At 53.2% G+C, this 18402-nt stretch overlaps 1 protein-coding gene across 2 annotated transcripts in view; it reads left to right on the top strand.

Moving 5' to 3' along the window:
* Nucleotides 1-18402, top strand: part of Tbcd (tubulin folding cofactor D) — a 160437-nt gene that overhangs the window by 129833 nt on the left and 12202 nt on the right. The window contains exons 24-29 of one of the 2 annotated variants that reach the window (XM_005407182.2): nt 8560-8622; nt 9451-9527; nt 11097-11178; nt 13231-13349; nt 14514-14605; nt 15192-15332. In XM_005407182.2, coding sequence (XP_005407239.1) covers nt 8560-8622; nt 9451-9527; nt 11097-11178; nt 13231-13349; nt 14514-14605; nt 15192-15332 — 574 coding nt within the window. The remainder of the gene's footprint in view (nt 1-8559; nt 8623-9450; nt 9528-11096; nt 11179-13230; nt 13350-14513; nt 14606-15191; nt 15333-18402) is intronic. The other variant, XM_013506004.1, reaches the window with a different exon arrangement.

Raw genomic sequence — 18402 nt, 5'->3', positions numbered from 1 at the left:
TGTACCAGGTGTGGCTCTTGTTGGGGTGTCAGAGCCAGCAGTGCCACCCAGGCTGCTCTGCAGTGCTGCACAGCAGCTCCTGCCCTGGTCATGCTGCCCATGAGTGTCCCCTGGTGTCCCTTGGCATCCTGTGGCAGGGCTGCTGTGAGTCCCAAGTTGTAACTTGGTAGTATAGGATTGTGTGGAGCCTGGGCAAGAGTGGGACAGGGCCCGGCACCATCAACCTCGCAGGACCTGGAGCTTGGTGGAAAGCCAGCCACCTGAGAGGGAACCAAGGGCTCCCAGGCCTGGCTTGAACAGTGGCAGCTGTGGTGCCATGTGGACCTGCACTGTGGCTGGCCATGCAGCAGAGTGCAGGAGGACTGGCTGGTGGGGTGGGGTGTGTGTGTGCGCGCGTGCCTGTGCAAAGTGCAGGACTGGGTCAGATCTGTCAAGGAGAACAACAGAGCCCAGCAGTGCCTGTGTGGCTGCCAGGCTGGAGGAGAAGAGCTCATATGCTGGAGGTGTGCCCTGAGCCCACTTGAAGCCCCTAGAGGCCAGTGGGTAGGTTGTGGTGCTCCTACAAGGCAGAGGCAACTGAAGCCAGCAGCAGCCATGGCGGGCTTCGCCTTTGGTTTCAGTGATTCCGGCCCAGGGATAGCACGCTAGTCTTATCTTCAGGAAGTTCAGTGCATGGCCCTGAGCCCACTTGGAGGAGGAGGGAAGAATCTGTCTGTAAACAGCTCCTGGGATTCTCAGGCCCAGGGAAGGCTGCAGGGCCTTGGCACCTGTGGGGCTCAGCACAGCCGAGCACTGAGCTGCTTTATCTGTGGAGGTTGCTGGGTGAGCGTGAGGAGGGAAGTACAGAGCATGTCCAGATGCAGTGTTGACACACAACCCTCATTTCAGGCTGGCTGTTTCTGTGTGATTCACAGCCTGACAGTTGGAGGGCCAGGCTTCCCTAGCTGTGCTCCTGACACCCTGCCCTGCTGGTGGGGCTGGCCCAGCTCATTCCATGGCCTTGGCTTGTGTCATCTTCCATGTGACGTTGAGCTATAGGTGGGCTATAATGAGGGAAGCCTGGAGTGCAGACTTGCCCTGATCCCTGGTCCGAGTATGGGCGAGCATGCTCAGGTTCCAGGGTGCCCCAGCTGAGGGGCTAGGGATAGGTGACCCTCCTGTGCCCCCCTCCCCACTTCCCACCCTGCCCTCGTCTGTGAATGTCGCTGAAAACTGCGAGCCTCCACCACCTTATGTCAGCTGGTGCACGGAACTGTGAGATTGTAGCCCTACAGCTAGTCCCCTGACCAAGATGGGCATGTGCCTTGGGGTATGACATGGCCATAATTGGAAGGTGTCACCTTCTGATCAGCTCATGGTGGCCTTGATCGCCTTCTCTCCGGGGTTGTGTTGGTTTTGGGGGATATTGCAAGGGGGGAACAATGTAATACAGGATACATATTTTACAAGATTATTTATAATAGTAACTCAAACAGTGCTATACAAAGAAGTGCAGGAAATCTGTCCATGCACTAAGACCAAGGAATTTAGCCAAGGGCCTGGATCCCGCTCAAATGTCCTGCGTGAGTTCAGCTTAAGACCTAGAGTTTATAACAATGCCTCCCAGGAGTCCAACTGGAGGCCTAGAGCCCATAACAATATCTCATGCAGGCCTATTCCATGGATCTGCACTGGGAAGGCCCAAAGGTCAGTGGTGGAATCTAGGAAGTCTGTGCCAGCGGGGTGAAGGGTCTGTGCTAGCAGGCTGAGGGGTCTACCCTGGAGCTAGGAAGCGACATGCAAAGTAATAACCAGAACTCCCCTGAAAAGTACCACAGTCATCCTCAGCAACAGTGAGGTCCCGAGCTCCTCCAAGGGTGAAGACAGCTGAGTTCCCATCAGGGAAGCTCACGCAGTAAGGTTCTCCAGGAGACTGTCAGTGCACCATTTTCCCATCCGGAACCAGGAAGCGGTGCTCAAAGTGAGGACCAGAGCTCCCTGAAAGTGAACCGAAGCTGTTCTCAGTGCCAACAATGTCCTGAGCTCTTCGGAGGATGAAAACAGCCAACTTCATCAGGAAAGCCAGCATGACGAGCTCCTCCAACAGAACCAACAGCTCCTACAGCTTCTACCAGCTCCCAACAGCCTCTCTCTGCTCCCAACAGCCTTTCTTCTTCTCCAGGTCTGCCTCTTATGCTGCTGGCAACAGACCCCGGGTGGGCCTCCCACACCCAGCATCACACTTACTCAGTTCAGCTGGGTGTTATAAGTTGACCACCAGTTGTCAATCCATTATAGGCGTGTTGGGGCCCCAGCCCCATAGCTTTTCATGAGGGTGCCTGAGCACAGGCCAGGTACTCCTCTCTCAGGCTGTCTCTGCTCTTCCTGTATGCAGTAGGGGTTGCGCCCACTGAGCTGATCTGGGAGGAACTAGGGGCTATCATACTCACTCTTCTCACAGGAGCTCTTGGGGTCCTTTGCATTGGTCTTTCCTTTAACTGAATGTGTGTTTCACCAAGCTGGGGTCAATTGTGTAACTGCTTTAAAGCTCACTTTTTCTACCTGATACAGCACTAGCTTCCACACCATGAGATAAGCATCTCTTGTGTCCTTGTGGCTCCTGTCACCGTGGTAAAGTGCTGTGGCTTGGTGTACTACTAGGCTCTACTACATGGCCATACCAGCTGCTCATTACCAACCAGGTGGTCACAGTCCCAGGGCAGGCAGCGGTGGTGCAAGCATGGGCACATGTGCTCAGGGCCTAGTGCAGTGCCACAGAGTTACCATCTATGAGTTTGCCCACCGCACGACTGCCCACAGCCGATGCAGCAGTCCGGGGACACAGTGTCCATGTTGAAAGAGGCAGCAACCACCCCACTCTCCTCCATGCCTGCCACAGCCTCTGTCTGCCGGGAATGGCCTCACCGACCACCTAAGGACCAGAACCTATGGTTTGGTCCAATGATTTACAAAAGGCACCCTTATTGGCACCGAGGCATGGCATCTTCTCCCCCCGCCCCCGCCCTGAGGCATTTGCCCTGAGGGTGGCCACTGCAGGCTGGTGGCCATCTCTGCTCCCTGCCACCCCCACTCTGCTGGGAGGCTCCTGGGCAGGGTGTGTTGCGGGCACTGTTGGGCATTTCTGGCTGAAGGAGAGATGCTGCAGGGTGTCTGTGGCCTCTGCTGCCATCACCTCTCTCTCCACCTTCCCCAGCAGGGCCCTCTGTGGCTGGAGCTTAATCTGCATTTACCCCTGCTCATGTGTTCCGACCCTTTCAAGGTGGTGCCTGCTGGCCCAGGCTCGTTTCCAGTTGTGTTGAGAAGTGGCTGCTGGTGTACTTACTGCTCTGTTGGAAGTCTCTTTCCTTGGTCTCTTTTGAAAGTTGGTCTTTATCTCTGGTTTTTAGCAATTGTATAGTGTTTTACCCAGAATGAGTTTTCATGTTTGTCTTACTAGAGGCTCTGGCGGGTCACGGTGTGTCTGGAATCTGTAGTTGTTTAGAGATATTTTGGTCACTTTGGGGACATTTCCAGGCCTTCTCTCACATCTTACTCTTCTGTTCCCTCCTCTCCTTTTGGGACACTTGTCCTCCATGTTGGCCTTCCTCGTGGGCTATGTCTCACACTGCTCCCTGCTCTGTGTCTCTGATTCAGTCTGGATTTTTCTTCTGATCCGTGTTCCATTATCATTAATTCTCTCTTCACCTGTCTCTTATCTGCTTTTAAACCCATCCATCAGGTCTCTCCCCATTTTGGGAGGCTGAGGCAGGAGTATCATAAGTTCAAGCCCAGCTGGACAGCTAAGCAAGACCCTATTTTAAAAATAAAGCTAAAGAACCCCTCCCCCGCAAAGCCCCTATTGATCAAATTCTGAAATTTGGTATTTTTATCTTTTAGAACTTCATTTGCCTTTCTTTTCTGGCTTCCATATCCCTGTTGTAGTTTTTTACCCATTTTCTGTACCCTATTAAATGTGCTGAGCATGGTTTGAAATCCTTGCTCAGCTGTCACATGCAGCACTCCTTTGTTGTTTCTGGAGGATTGGAGGTGGTGGTGGTGGGAATGTGCTCCTCTCCAGGGTGACATATGTACCTCTGTGGGGTTGGTATCCTGGTCACCTCTGCCCCACTCTGGATATTTCTGTTGATAACACAAGCCACAGGTGAGATCCCTGGCTCCCTGGATGCATGGCTGTGCTCTGGGCTCCTCTGGGCCAGCAGGGGCTCAGGGATGTGGCAGCCACCCTGCCAGGCTGCATCTGTCCCTGTGATCTCCAGGGACTGCAGGCACATTTTCTTTCATTAAAAATGTCTTAGCTGGAAGGTTGATCCAAATTACCTGTCTGTTACTTTAAATAAAATTTATTTTTTCCTTTTGAGTAATTACAGACTCACAGGAGCTTATACAATTAGGGTTAGAACTCTGTGTCTTTCACTTAGCTTCCCCTTTGTGACTGCATGATATAGTAGCCAGGCTGTTACTGTGGCATCACCTGTCTGCACTCCTGGCCTTCCTCAGTCTCTTTAGGCTCCCACATGTTTGGAGCAGGCATACTTCTAGTTTTTCACAACCTTAGGCTTTGTGTTCATTTGTGTCAGAGACACAGCCACGGCCCCCCTCCTTGTCCCAGCAGCCACTACTCTGCCCTCTCTGTTGCTGTGGTTCTTAGAACTGTACAGGTAGACTTGCTATGGTCTCGTGAGGCTATGCTTTCCATAAGCATATGACCCTGGATGTTTTCCTCCTTTTATCACATAGTGTGTATGACCATCTACCCGTCAGCCTGTTGTCAGCTTTGCTGTGGGCAGTAAAGGTGCCAAGATGTCTGTGCACAGGTTTGTGTGGACCTAGCTCTTTCCTTCTCAGGAATAAATGTGCTGGGGTCCATGGCTCATCTGTCCATCTTGTGGTATAAGAGACTGTAGAAGTGTGTCCTGAGTGGCCGTGCTGTCCCACACCTGATGTGAAGCTGTGAGCTGCACTGTCTCCAGGTCCTCACTCAGGTTTGGTGTTCGGCATTGTCACTGTTGAAATCATAGCCATTAGGCCTGTGGGTGACATCACCCTGTAAGTTTCATGTATACAGTGAAGCCTTGGTTTGTGAGGTAACTCATTCCAGAAACATACTTGTAATCCAAAGCACTTGTATATCTAAGAGAATTTCCCTTAAGGAATAATGGAAACTCCAGTGATTCATTCTATAACCCAAAAATAGTCATATAAACTGATTATAATATGTAATATAATATAAAATTATAAAGAAAATACAAAATATCAAGAAAAATAAACAAATTAACCTGTGCTTACCTTTGAGAACCTTCCTGGCTGATGTGAGGGAGTCAAGAGAGAGGAGGGTCACTGTATAGGACAACTTTAACTGTCACTAATGGAATCACTGCTCTCTACTGGCTTAGTGGAATCTTTTTTTGTGTGCAGCTGTAACAAGGACCCTGTCTAACAGCACTTGCTTTTGCCTCCTTTTGAGGATTTTTCAGAAATGTGATATTGCATTGTTAGAGTGCTCCCACTGCTACAGCCTTATTTGGGTGTTGCTTCTCTACAAAATTTTGCACTGCTTCCCACATTTTACAAATCTGTCTAATCTCATTTGAAGTCAAGGGTTACTCCATCTTTTTCTCTTCCTCCTCTACAGATGAGATCTCCTCCATAACATCTTGCTGTTGGGAGACTACCACCCACAATCCCACAGTAAGAGAGAAGGGGAGAGAGGGGCAGAAAGACAGCGACAGAGAGGGGAACTATTGGCTCAGTTGTGATCATGTGACATTTGGCATCATGTACTACTCACGTTGCAAGACATTGCTCATTTATCAAGTTATAATTTATTAGAATGTTTGTTTGTCTTGCACAACACTTGCAGAATAAGTTATTTGCAATCCTGAACATCTTTTCATGTGCTTTTCCCCCCTTGTTATCTTGATAAAATGCATTAAAGTTCATATGCAAGTCAGATTTCTATGAAAAAATTTTAAAATAGTGGAGCTTTGCATTTTCTAACTTTTAAAACATACTATAAAACTGCTGCATTGGAAACAGCATGCTGGTTTCCTAGGAGTAGGGAGCAGGCTAGAAGAGCGGATTCAGGAGGCGTCTCCAGTCTGGGTGGCAGTGCAGGGAGTGAGGGAACACAGGAAGATGAAGCTGCATCCCTACCATGCAGAGCTGACACTACACTGAGAACTCAAGTATGAAAAGTACAGTTACGGAAATCTTCAGAGACAGTTTTGGGGACATTATTTCTTGAAAAAGCTTTTTAATTTGGAAAATTTCAAATGTGCATAAAAATAAAGACATAGTGGCATAAGGGCGCAGTGCCCCTCCCTAGCCTCGTGGGTGTAAAGTTCTGCTGCTGTTATGTCTGTCCCTCCAATGAAAGTCCCTACATGGCAGACCCACCACCCCATCCTAGTGAGACCTCAGTCGTGAGGGTGTTCTGTTGTGTTTGTGGTTTTTGGCTCATACCATTTGACAGAATTAACAATAGTCCATAGCCAGAAGCAGGAAAAAAGTTATGCATGCCTAGATGTGGGAAAGCATGACATATATAAAGTTACTAAGCTGGATTGGTACTGCTGTTGAAAGACTTCTCCAGATTGCCAGTAAAAAGGTCAGGCTGGCTGACACAGGTTCTGTTACTACTGTAAAAGGGACAAGCCAGAGATGAGGAGCTCTGCATAGGAGTGAACCCCAGCAGCCTGGGGATGGGCAGCCTGCTGGCAGGGGCCAAGGAGGGTTAAAAGACACCCCTTCCGGGGGCTGTGGGCAGTGTGGACACAGAAGACTGCAGTTTCTCTCCTCTTGCATCTGCAGTATGGGTTTCTCTCCTCTTGCATCTGCAGTTTCTCTCTTCTTGCATCTACAGGGACCTGCACCCCAAAAGCGATGGGGGTGTGTGGTCCACACTGTGCTTATAGCCACTTGTGTGCGGTGACAAAAATGAGAAGTTTGGTCCATCAAAAGAAATGCTGAATGTAGTGCTTTCCATCCAAATTATAGAACGCTACACATCTGTAGAAAAGGGCATGTAAGATGTCCCCTTAGTTGTGTCGTTGATAGGAACAGGGTGGAGGCTGGAGAAACCTGTGCCGTGGAAGCTGCCGATTCTGTGCAGGGACTCCTCCTTTCCTGCCAGCTTGGACCATGTGGTCATGAGCTGTGATGGGAGTTGGGATTACTCCCACACTTCCTCCTTCAGACTGTGGGTGCCGACATGGCCCCAGCTGGTGGATGGTGGCTGTTGGCAACCCAGGTGAAAACCTTGGTGATGTGTGGGGCCAGGGCCGTAGGAGCCTAAGAAACTGTGGCACGCAGAAGGATCTCAGCAGAATGACATTTCTGTGCCGCACTGGGGAGAGGGCTGCAGCTGCGCTTGCTGTCATGTGTGTGGGGGGCGGGGGGGGGCGTGGCATGGCACATGTGCACTGCCTGTGTCAGCTTGCCAAGCTGGCTTCTGGGACCATGCCGCTGTGAGCACTGGGTCTCAGTTCATGTCCTGGCCAGCCCCCTTGCCTGACAAAGACTCTGTTATTATAAAAGAAACAAACCTGGCCCTCCCTGTGCTTTATTTACTGCCTCTCTGTACTTCATTTACTGATCTTTTTGGGTGGGAGGCTGGGTGGATGTGGGCATCTCTGGACCACAGCCTTGGGGAAGGCTGGGGAAAGGTTGGAGGTCAGGGGCAGCCCTGCTCCAGGCTGTGGCTTTGGGATTCTCTGGGCAGACTCCCTGCCAGGTGGGCCAGTCTCTTCCCTGAGGGCTTCCTCCTTCAGACTGCATCCGGGAGTTTTTGCTGGCCTGGCCTGTCAGTCTTCTCAGCAGGCATGGAAGTCACTTCTTTAATTCCTGGTGACAGTACATGTAGGTGGTCAGGCCTCACCATGCCTTACCCCAGCTGCTCAGGGACTGAGCTTTAGAGTTGTCTGCCTCACTGCTGTGCTCCTCACACAAGGGGCTGGCACTGCCTCTGCCTGGAATCCCAGATCTCCACCTCCTTTCTACCCCTGACCCTGGGTGTCCCCTGCCCTCCATCCTGGACCCCAGATACCCACTGTTCTTCACCTCGGATCCTGGTGCCCTTTGCCTACCACCTCCAAACCCCAGTTCCCGCCTGTCCGCCTGTGAGTTGCTGGTGGCTGCCTGTGACAGGAGCATGTCTTCCATCTTTGGAGACAGCCTAGCTGCAGGTGGTGGCAAGTGGCTTTCCATGGCCCCTGTCACCATGCTGATGGCCTGGTTTATCTGAGGCCTGACCTGTGCAGCCCTCCTAGGTACGTGTCCCAGGGCCTGAGTTGGGTCCAGGGCAGCACTGTGACTCACAGAGACACACGACAGCAGGGCTGTTGGTGGCACATAGATCGCTCCAGCTCCCCAGCACCTGTGTCTGGCCAGGGCTGAGCATGGTGCAGCTGCCCAGCTAAGGAGTGGCTGGTGTTGCCTGTGGGCAGCCAGTGAGCCGAGGGGAGGGAGCGTGCTGCTGCTGTGTGGCCGCAGGCACAGGGAAGTCACAGGGCTGGGGAGGCATTTTGGGGACAGTGATGTGGTATTTTCCCTTTTTCCTAGTGTGCATCCTGATAAAAAACCTGTCACTCTCCAGAATGCCTTTTAAAGGTGACCCCATCATTGGTAAGTGCTTTGTTCTCCAGGACACCATGGCAGTAGTTTCCCCACAGCTACTTCTAGTCTCAGTGTAGAAAATGAGTTTCTGGGGTGGGGCGGAAGGCTGTAGCAGGAAGGAGCGCTGTGTGGGACACCTCGTTGTGACTTGCTGCAGGTTCCTGCTGCTTCCGGAGCCCCAGCCCCTGATGTTCCTCAGTGCTCACAGTGGTGGCTCTGTGTGGCTGTGCTGCCCATGGCTGGGCCTCCGGGGTCAGTTCTCTGCTAGCAGACAGATGAGGTGCTGGAAGCTAGGCCTTCATGGCTCAGATACCAGAGCTGGCACCTGCCCACGGCCTCTGTCCTCCTCTGAGGCCTGCCTGCCCGCTGTCTCGACACTCACTTTTGTTCACCTGGACAGAGTGAGCACTTGTTGCCACCTCTGTTGTGGGATAGAGTTGAGTTCAATCTTTGGGCTTCTGTTGGCAGGGATAGGAGACAGAGGGAGACTGAAAGGAAGAGGCCACTGGAAACTCTCGGTGGTAATTAAAGAATGACCAGAGCCTGATGCTGAGACCCTTGGTTTGGGGCCAGTGTTGCCATGGGCAGCCCAGCCCCAAGGCAGCCTCAGCCCTGGGAACTGGCCCCATGTTGGTGCTCCGGTGCCTGCAGAGTGCTGGGCAGGGTTTGCCCGCAGGGTGCTGGGCAGGGTTTGCCCGCAGGGTGCTGGGCAGGTTTTCTCAGATTCGCTCAAAGCCCACTGACAGCTCGCTGTGAGCCTCAGCTGGTGAGTTTGCTGTTGCTTGTTTCATTTGGATGTCCTGAGTTGTGTAAGCAAAGTCTTTATTTCCTTGATAGACGGCTGGCAGTGGCTGATAGACGACACGCTGAGAAACCTCCACCTCGTCTCAAGTCAGTCCAGACAGCAGATCAAGGTGTGCTGGGCAAGACCCCTGGGTGCGCAGTGCAGGGAGTGATGTGTGGCTCCTGGCATGTGTCTCAGAGGGCATGCCCGTCGCAGGTCCCACCTCCACACCACCACCACCTAGACAGCCAACAAGCGCCATCACCACACCAAGATGATGCTATCCACACAACTCATAGCCAGGAAACTAGTGTGGCTGTGGGGGCCCTGAATGTTTACCTTTTCTTGTGTTGTTTCTGGCTTTAGGGTTACACTCACCTTAAAATACTCTCTTCACGCTGAGAGTAATACCTGCTCAGGTGGAGTCTGCGTCCCGGGGGCTTCAGTGTGAAGGCCAGAGCTGCAGTTGTGGGTCAGGATCCTTGAGAGTGTTCCCATCCTGGGGTTGCATGAGCCATGAGCTCAGCCCTTTCTATAGCATTAAGTTGGGTTCCTGGTGCGGGAGAGGGTGACACCAGGAACAGGCACGTCCTCTGTTGTCCTATGCCCTGTGTCAGCATCTCTGGGCCAGTCGGATGTGTCTTCCACTTCCTTGTTTTGTTTATTTCTTTTTCTTTTTTTAGTCCTAAGGATTGAACCCAGGGCTTTTTAAAATTTTGCCCAGCCCATTTTTTATTGTGAGACAGGGGTCTCTCACTAAGTTGCCCTGGGTAGACTCAAACTTGCAATCTATCCTCTTGCCTCCAGAGTATACCACCAAAGCCAGCTTTTTTCTCCTGAGGTCACTTTATCATCCTGTAGGATCAGAGTATTGTCTTGCTGATTGGATTCGCGTACCTCATAACCAGTGTCTTCATATTTTCTTTTTAAAAATATCTATGATTGGGGTTGGGGATTTAGCTCAGCGGCAAAGTGCCTGCCTGGCAAGTGCAAGGTTGTGAGTTCGGTTCCTGGTACCGGAGAAAAACCAAAAAAAAAAGAAAAAAAATCTATGATTGATTTACACTACAAGTGACATCTTTGTGATGTGCCTCCCTGGACAAGGGCCTACTGAGTCTCCACAGGGCTCCTCTGGTGGCCCTGGCCTCTGGCTCTGAGGGGCAGGAGGAAGAAGCTGCACTTCCCATGTTTTAGAGTGTGGCTGTGGGCATGGGAAGCTGGAGTTGAGAATCAGGGTCCTCCCTGAATGGTGCAGTTGGGGATCCAAAGAGATGCCGCTATGAGCTCCTGCACCCGTGGCGCAGCAATGCCTGCTCTGTGGTGGCTTTGGAATTGGGCTCTGAGGGGCCTGCGCTGCGTGGCCTTGTCTTCCTCACCCAAGATCTGCTCCTGTTCCTAACACCCTCTGGACACTGCTGTCCTCTGAACGTGCCATGTGTAGCACAGCTGTGAGCTCTCACACCCTTAAGCAGTGCATGTCATCTGGTATCGCTGCTTCTACGAAGAAGGGTGCCAGGGTGGAGGGTGGGCTCACGCCATGTCGGGGAGAGAGCCAGGCCCTCTATCTTGTGCTAGTGTGGAGAATTGTGACCCACATATCTGAGCAGATGCATCAGGTCAGAGAGGCAATGTGACTTGGTTTTGCGTATCTCTCTAGCATAACTGCAGAGCCTTGTGCACTCATGACCTCCTGTTTTAGGACACAGCTGTATCAGCCCTAGCTGCCGTCTGCAGCGAGTACTACCAGAAGGAGCCCCGGGAGGCCAGTCCTGCCATCCAGGGTGAGTGGCCATGGCTCTTGCTGGGGATGGGAGCTGGGAGGTGAGGGCTGAGCTGGGCAGTGGACCTGGCCATGAGCCAGGCTGTGCTGGAGCTGATCTGGAGGCACCCTGTGCTGGCAGGGTGGGAGGAGGGCCAGCCACACCGTGTTCCTGTGGGTCCTGTGGGGCCAGGCCACTTGCTGAGGTCTTACGCTGTGGGTCATGGTGCCAGACAGATGTCCCAGAACGTAGCAGTACCATCCCACGCTGCACGTTTATAAACTGTCTTCATAAGTGAACTTCTCTCCAGTTTCCTTCTTAGGAGATTCCTTTTACTCGTTGGGAGCTCCTCACCATTTTCCTTGTTCTTTTGTGCTCGTTTCTTCAGCCTCCTTTCCCCATTTCATTTGTTGGCTCTGCGCTTCTGCCTGTGGTGGCTTCTTAGTGCCACTGCAGTCTGTCACCATGCTGACTTCTCCCACTCCTGCCTGCTCCCTGGCAGTCTGTGGCACGTCCCTGTGCACTGTACGCCTTCTCAGCAGGCCCTGTCCACACAGTAACCACTGTGTTCCATCTTGACATGCTGCTGACACCTGGCTGCCGTGCTCAGCACGGGCCAGGGCACGTTACTCTTCTTTCCTCCCTGCCAGAACAGAGTGAGTGTTCCCCTGTGTGCAGGTGTAGACGTGCTCCACCCTTCCCGAGTGTGAGTGGAAGGCGTGATCGGTTCTCTCCATGTGTGGGTGCTGTGTGCAGCGTGTGTGCCTATTCAGTGTATTTATGCACAGCCCGGATCTGACCTGTGCTGATGTGGAGTTGATGTCTGGACGGCATCCATGTTGTTTGTAGAAGCAAAAAAACGTATTTCCATGCTCTGTTGGCCATTTTCCATGCTCTGTTGTATGCCTCTTTATTATATTATAGGACTTGCATTGTAATCATGTCAAAAGTATTCAAAACACTAAAATTATAAATATATAAGAAGTCATGTGCAGTAGTATGAATCTACTTTCTGTGATCCTACAAAAATACAAATCTGGACTTTAATTTGAGCTCTGACATAGTATATATTAATATATTTTACACTATTGCTTTTGGCAGGTAATTTTATATAATCTTATTTTGTACTTATTTTTAAATGAGTGGACTAGTAAGATCATGTTTTGCCCTTCCTAAGAAGAGAAGACCCCACTGTTTCTGAAAATAAAAGAAATACAGGGCCAGGGATATAGCTCAGCGGCACGAGCGCCTGTCTGGCAAGCGCAAGGCCCTGAGTTCAATTCCTGGTACCCCCCAAAAAAGGAAATGATAGTCTGAAAATTCCTATTGATTGTGAAACCCGAATAATTAAAGGTGGTAGGAAGTTCTTTGTCACTTGGGGATCAGAGTAAATGTACTTTGGTGTGTGTGGAACTCAGCATCTGTTGCACAGTCCAAGACTGAGGACAGAGGGCAAACTCCTGGGTGCCTGCGTGCCTCATGGGAGCCTTCTTGTGCAGCTGAGTGGCGGTGCAGGGTATCCAGGTTTCTCGAAGGTGGGATCCCTGCGGGACGCTGGCCTCCCTATACCTCTCTGACCTGCGTTTGTCGGGAAGAGTCCATGGCTTGCTCCTCTTGGGGTCCTCCCTCACTGGCCCTGAGTCCCATGCCCACGGTTGCTGGTCCTCTTTCTGGCCTATTGTTGCTCACCACGGGCCTTTCCTTGCGGAGCTGCCCTGTCCTTGCCTCTACTGTCACTGCTGGCTCACTGCTCAGCCCTCTTTCTGGCCCACCCTGGCCTATGCCTGTGTCCCTGTCCCACATTCCTCAGGGTCAGCGTGAAGTAGCTGCTCTACCCAGCCAGGGAACCTTTTGTTCATTTTCCCAAGAAGAAAACAGTGGCTAAAACTTCACAAAAACTTTAACACGCCTTGTAAAAGTTCCTTGGTACATGTTTTGGTGTATGTCATCTTGAAAGTGTGTCTGCTTCAGAAGCCAAAAGCACTGCCATCCTCCCTGGGCACTGTCCTGCTTGTGTGTCCGGCTCTGGCTGAGAGCACAGGTCCCTCCCTCACATCTACTCCCTGTCTGTAGAGGTGCTCATCCCAAGGTACCTTGTCGAGCTCCAGAGCCCTGAGGAGATGGTTCGCTGCGGCTTTGCATCGGCCCTGGGTTCCCTGCCCGGCTTCCTCCTTCAAGGCCGGCTGCGTCAGGTGAGGATGGTGGGGCATGGCAGCCTGTGGCTAGGGGACTTGCCAGGTGTGCATGGTGTCTGTGGAAGGCAGAGAGGGGAGTGGTAGCTGGCCTGCTCTCCGATGTGCAGCCAGGCCACTCCCGGGGGACTGACTGGAGCCCTGTGCTGCAGCGCAGGAGGGGCGAAGCTGGCAGTTGCTGCTCGGCCTTGGTGATAGCACATTGCCCGTGCTGGCAGCCTGGGGGATGCAGCCATGGGGGCAGAATGCTGGGTAAAATGTGTGTGCCAGGCAGGGTCCTCAGACTTCGAGGGTTCACTGGGCACCACGCCCAGTCCCTGTAATCTGGCGGAGCCAGGTGCTGTTTTCTCCACCGCAGTCTACCATTGAACAGCAAGGTTGAAGCTGATGTACCAGAGGGCGCTCAGGTCACACACACACACACACACACACACACCATACGGACACCACTGCTCATGCTGGCCTCATCTGCTTCTTGCAGCAACCCTTTCCTAACCTTCCTTGTGAGTGGGCCTGTCCTGGGCCATTTCCTGTCTGGTTCCACATGCTTGTCTTGACACCTAGCTTAGTTCTCTGCGCCCAGGAGTGTCTAAGGGATGAGGCATGTCCAGGGGCCTTGGAAAGCTGTGTCCCTCCTGTCCTATCAGCCTTGGTCCCAAAAACACTTGTACTTTCCTCTCCCAGTGGAAGCACCAGGCTTAGCCACACTGATCTCATTGCCTGGATGCTGTGGGAGTGAGCTCTGCCACACTGTTCTCTGTGACCTGGGCTCCCTTCTCAGGTGGGAAGGAAGGGCTGTATGGTGCTGCTTGCCTGAGCTCCCACCCTGTGTCCCTCTGAAAGGCCAACATCATGCAGCTGGCCTTAGAGATGTTGCTTACATGGATGAAAAGCAAATGGAATGGTGATGGCTGCTGGTGTGGCTCAGACCGATCGGTAGCCCCGTCTGCTCCTGCCTGGGCTGAGCCTTGGGTGCAGGAGTCTGCTGGGATGTGTGAGATTGGGGCTGGGCTGGGCAGTAGGGAAGGCTGAGTGCCCTTCTGCACTACACCACACCTTGAGCTGCCCATAGAGTCCTGGCCCCTGCTGTGTCCCGCCCCAGGGCCGCACCTCTGCTGAGTCATGTTCCCTCAGTAGCTGATGCACTTCTTTCTGTCACCTCAGGTCCTGGACGGTCTGAGTGCAGTCACCCGCATCTCCTTGAAGGACGTGGGCTTCGCTGAGGCCAGGAGGGACAGCTTGAGGGCCATCGCGAGGTGAGTGCGCCAGGAGGCCCCACCTGTTCCCAGACCCTCTGCTCCTGGCCCTCCTGCCCAGTCAGAGGATTGTAGGGAACATTTCCAGCTTGGTGCCCTGTTATGATGAACATTAAACCTGTGGAGTGGCTGCATCTCCATGCAGGAACTGCTTTGAAAATTTTGGAGGACTGTGAAGCTTCATCTCACTATCATGCAGTGTGTGGTTGGGGCTCAGGTGCAGCTCAACTCAGGCTCAGGGGTCACCCCAGCACTAGTAATGACAATGCTAATGTGTCAATAATAATAATAATAGATGATGGTGCAGGTCCCTGGAGGCTGGCGAAGAGGAAGCAGTCCCTGCGCCTTGTGTGTGGAGGACCATGCATCCTTCTCCTGCTGCCTCCCCGGCATTAACCCCATTGTCAGCTCAAGGCTGAGAGGGCAGTGGAGTCTGGGATGTGACCTGGGAGCCAAGCGCTGTCTCGCCCCTGCTGCAGGGAGGCCTGGTCTGTGCTGAGCTCTTCTCAGGAAGCTGTGCCAGGCCACTATGGCCTGAAGGTCGGGCTCCAGTGTGGAGGTTTGCATTTGCACATTTCCATTTCAGAATCTGCCAGACTGTGGGTGTGAAGGCGGAGGCGGCCCCAGACGAAGCCGTGTGCAGACAGAATGTTGCCCAGGTGTACACCACGCTGCTGGGCTGCATGGGAGACTACACCACAGACAGCAGGGGTGACGTGGGGGCCTGGTAAGGGTGACGTTTATAGTTGTGGTCTCTGCACTGAGCATCCTTGAGACGCGAGGTGGGGCTTCATGCTGTGACACCAGCATTAGGCACAAATGTCAAGGGACAGACGGTCCAAGGGCAAGGTCCTCCCCTTGTCCCCTCTGCTGGACCTGTCTTCCCATCCTCCTCAGGGCTGCAGTGCCCTTGGGGCCTCCTGCTCCTGTCACTCGTGGCTGCTGTGCTCTACCGAGGCGAGAGAAACCTGCAGAGCCTGGGATTGTGAGTCCTGAGGGGAAGTCAAAGCTGGGGCTCCTGTGCTACTGTGCAGTAGTGCCTGTCTCTAACAAAGCCTGGGAGGAGTGGAAGCAGGACATCCTGGGAAGGGTGTATGGGCTCTCAGGAAGAATTGGTGTGTAGAGCCAGGGTCCAGGCTCAACTACTCCTCATCTTGGCCTCTGCCTGGAGCCAGGACCTACATGACAGGGGACCCGTCGTAGGCCTGTTTGTTCTGAAGGATCCTGAGCCATAATCTATGCTCTGTGCTCTTGTCCATCTCATAGCCCTGAGGTGCTCTCAGCCTGGGGTCCCCAAGTTTCTCTTACCGTGTGGGGTTGTCTTCTTGCTGCCTGAGCCTGTTGAGTGAGCAGGAGCGGCCAGGAGGGGCTCTGTTCAGTGTTTCCTGCTCACGCTCTTGGGGATGGCAGGACGTGGACTGTGAGTTGGAGAGTGTTTTGTTAGGTTTGGACAGAAGCTGGCTGCTGGTGACCTGAGCTCAAAAGGAAGGAGTGAGGCTGCCCGCCGACATTTGGGATGTCTGGGATTCCTTTCTTTCTGTCCCCTCATCCTCCTGTCCTCCTGTCCTGGATGTCTAGCCAGTTGCCCCCTCCCCTCCAGGCCAGGGCACCTGACCAGTTGCCCTCTCTTCTGCCGTCCTAGACCTGACTGTTCACCTCCTCGCCTCGTCCTGGATGCCTGACCATTTGCCTTCTCTACCCACCCTGCACACAGCCTCTTACCTCGCCCCTCCTCCTGTCTTGCACATGTGACCCCTCTTCCTCCAGGGCTGGATGCCTGACTGGTAGCCCCTCCCACTCTGGACACCTCAAGGTTGCCATGTGTCAGTCCTTTTTTTTTTTGAGGCAGGGTCTCGCTATGTAGTTCAGGCTGGCCTTGAGCTCACTTTGTAGCCCAGGCTGGTCTCCAGCTTGCAACGATCCTCCTGCTTCACCCTCCCGAGTGCTGGGATTGCTACCAGGCCCAGCTGGAGTCCTGAAGCTGTGTTTTGAATTTTTTTTTCCCTCATCTTTTGTTGAGTAGATTCTGTTGATCTACGTTTAGGGTACTGGTTCTTCCTTTCTGCTATTGAGGTCTTGTACAGTTTTCAATTTCACTTTGTCTTTACCATCCGCTAGGTTCCCATTAGAGCATCCCCCTTGCCCAGGCTTCCACTGCCATGGTGAGCGCCTCTCCCGCCTCCATCGTGGAGGTGCTGCTTGCCAGCCCTGGGGGCCACAGGTTCGTTTGGGGAGGGTGGAGTGAGTGGACCGGCTTGTGTGCACAAAAGGGCTGCCTTTGTGTGGCTGCCCTGCCTCCTCAGAGCCCCAGGTCCTCCCAGGCTGGCAGGAGTGGGGGCAGACCTGCCATGTGGCCGTGGACCCTGTGGCGGGGTGTCACCCCGGGCTGCTGTCTGGCCTGGCCTTCAGCCTTTCCTTGCATGAGCAGCTGCCTCCTTCAGCCTGGCCCCAGAATCTCCTTGTCCCTGGACAACAGTCTCCACCTTGTCAGGGGCGGCCTGTGCGTGGTGTCTTCCCATGAGGAGGGTCTGCGGTCCTGTTCTCCCTGTGTTCTGTTTTCCATGTTCTTGGTGGAGACTCTGCTCGCCTGCTGGATACAGAGCATGAGCTCTGCCCGCTGCAGCCGTGGCTCTGGCCCACGGCAGATGGCACAGGTCCATGCAGAGCTCACGTGGTTTCTCTGTGAGCCCTCTGTTCCTGGAGACCTGAATGACCAGTGATCGTCCTCAGTTTGTGCCGGGGAAGTGGTGGGCTTTGCTGTTGGGGTGTGGCTGCTGCTGCTGCCATTAAGCAGAGCACAAAGGGCAGGTGGGTGCTGGCCAGTGCTGCCCTAGCCTCCCGCAAGTGGTTCCTTCTGTGGGTCAGTGGTGGCTCCACGAGGCACCTCTGTGCAGTACGGGGCCCTTCAGTGAGTGCTCAGCTTCCAGTGTTGTATGTTTTAGTGTTTGGTCTCTTTTTAGATTCAATTCTTTCAGAAATTCTCCATTTTTCATTTACTTTCCTCCATTTTTTCATCTTTTTTTCCTTCAACATATTCCTTTCCTTAAAGATGGTTGTTTAAAGCACTCTGTACGTTATTGTAATGTCCGTGTCATTTGTGGGTCCTCTTTTACTGTTTTTTATTTGTATTTATTATTTTTGAGTATCCTGTGTAACTTTTAATCACATTCTGTGAGTTAAGTTGTGGGGCTTGAGTTGGGTGGTTTTCTCCATCAGCTGATGCTGCGTTGGGCTTCGGCTCATGATCACAAGGTTTGGCCTTGTCCTGGGGTGAGCCTTGGGACCATACGGGGTGTCTGACTTCTGGGGTGTGGCCTTTCCCAGTTCCTGTGGGGCCAGCTGGGACTCAGGACTCAGACGCAGTGCTTCCTCCTGCTCGCACCCATCACAAACACGTCGCTACCCACAGCCTCCCCTGCCTCACAGCTCAGGAGTTGGCGCATAGCAAGGAAGGAGATGTGTGCAATACCCACCGCCGTGTTCCCAGCACACTTTGCGGATAGACACCACCCCCCTGTGTCCTCTGCACCCTTGCCCCATGTGCTTCCCAGGCTTCCCCCACACCCACTGGCATTTGTCTGGGCCACCCCCCACTCACCCTGGCATATTCTGCAGCCACCCCACCAGTTCCCCTGCAGGTATATCTGGCCCCTTTTCCCCCAGCACGCATTAAAGGCGAATGCCCCTAGTAATTACTGGGGAGTCCTCTGGAGTAAGTGGAATGTGGTGCTGCTCGGTATTCCCTGAGCTGCAAGGCCCACAACTGTGCCCACCCCTGGGGCTAGACTCTTCTACTC

The sequence above is a fragment of the Chinchilla lanigera genome, unplaced genomic scaffold (assembly GCF_000276665.1).
Source record: "Chinchilla lanigera isolate Chin_1 unplaced genomic scaffold, ChiLan1.0 scaffold00105, whole genome shotgun sequence".
NCBI classification, from domain to species: domain Eukaryota; kingdom Metazoa; phylum Chordata; class Mammalia; order Rodentia; family Chinchillidae; genus Chinchilla; species Chinchilla lanigera.
This window is presented reverse-complemented; position numbering and strand designations above follow the sequence as displayed.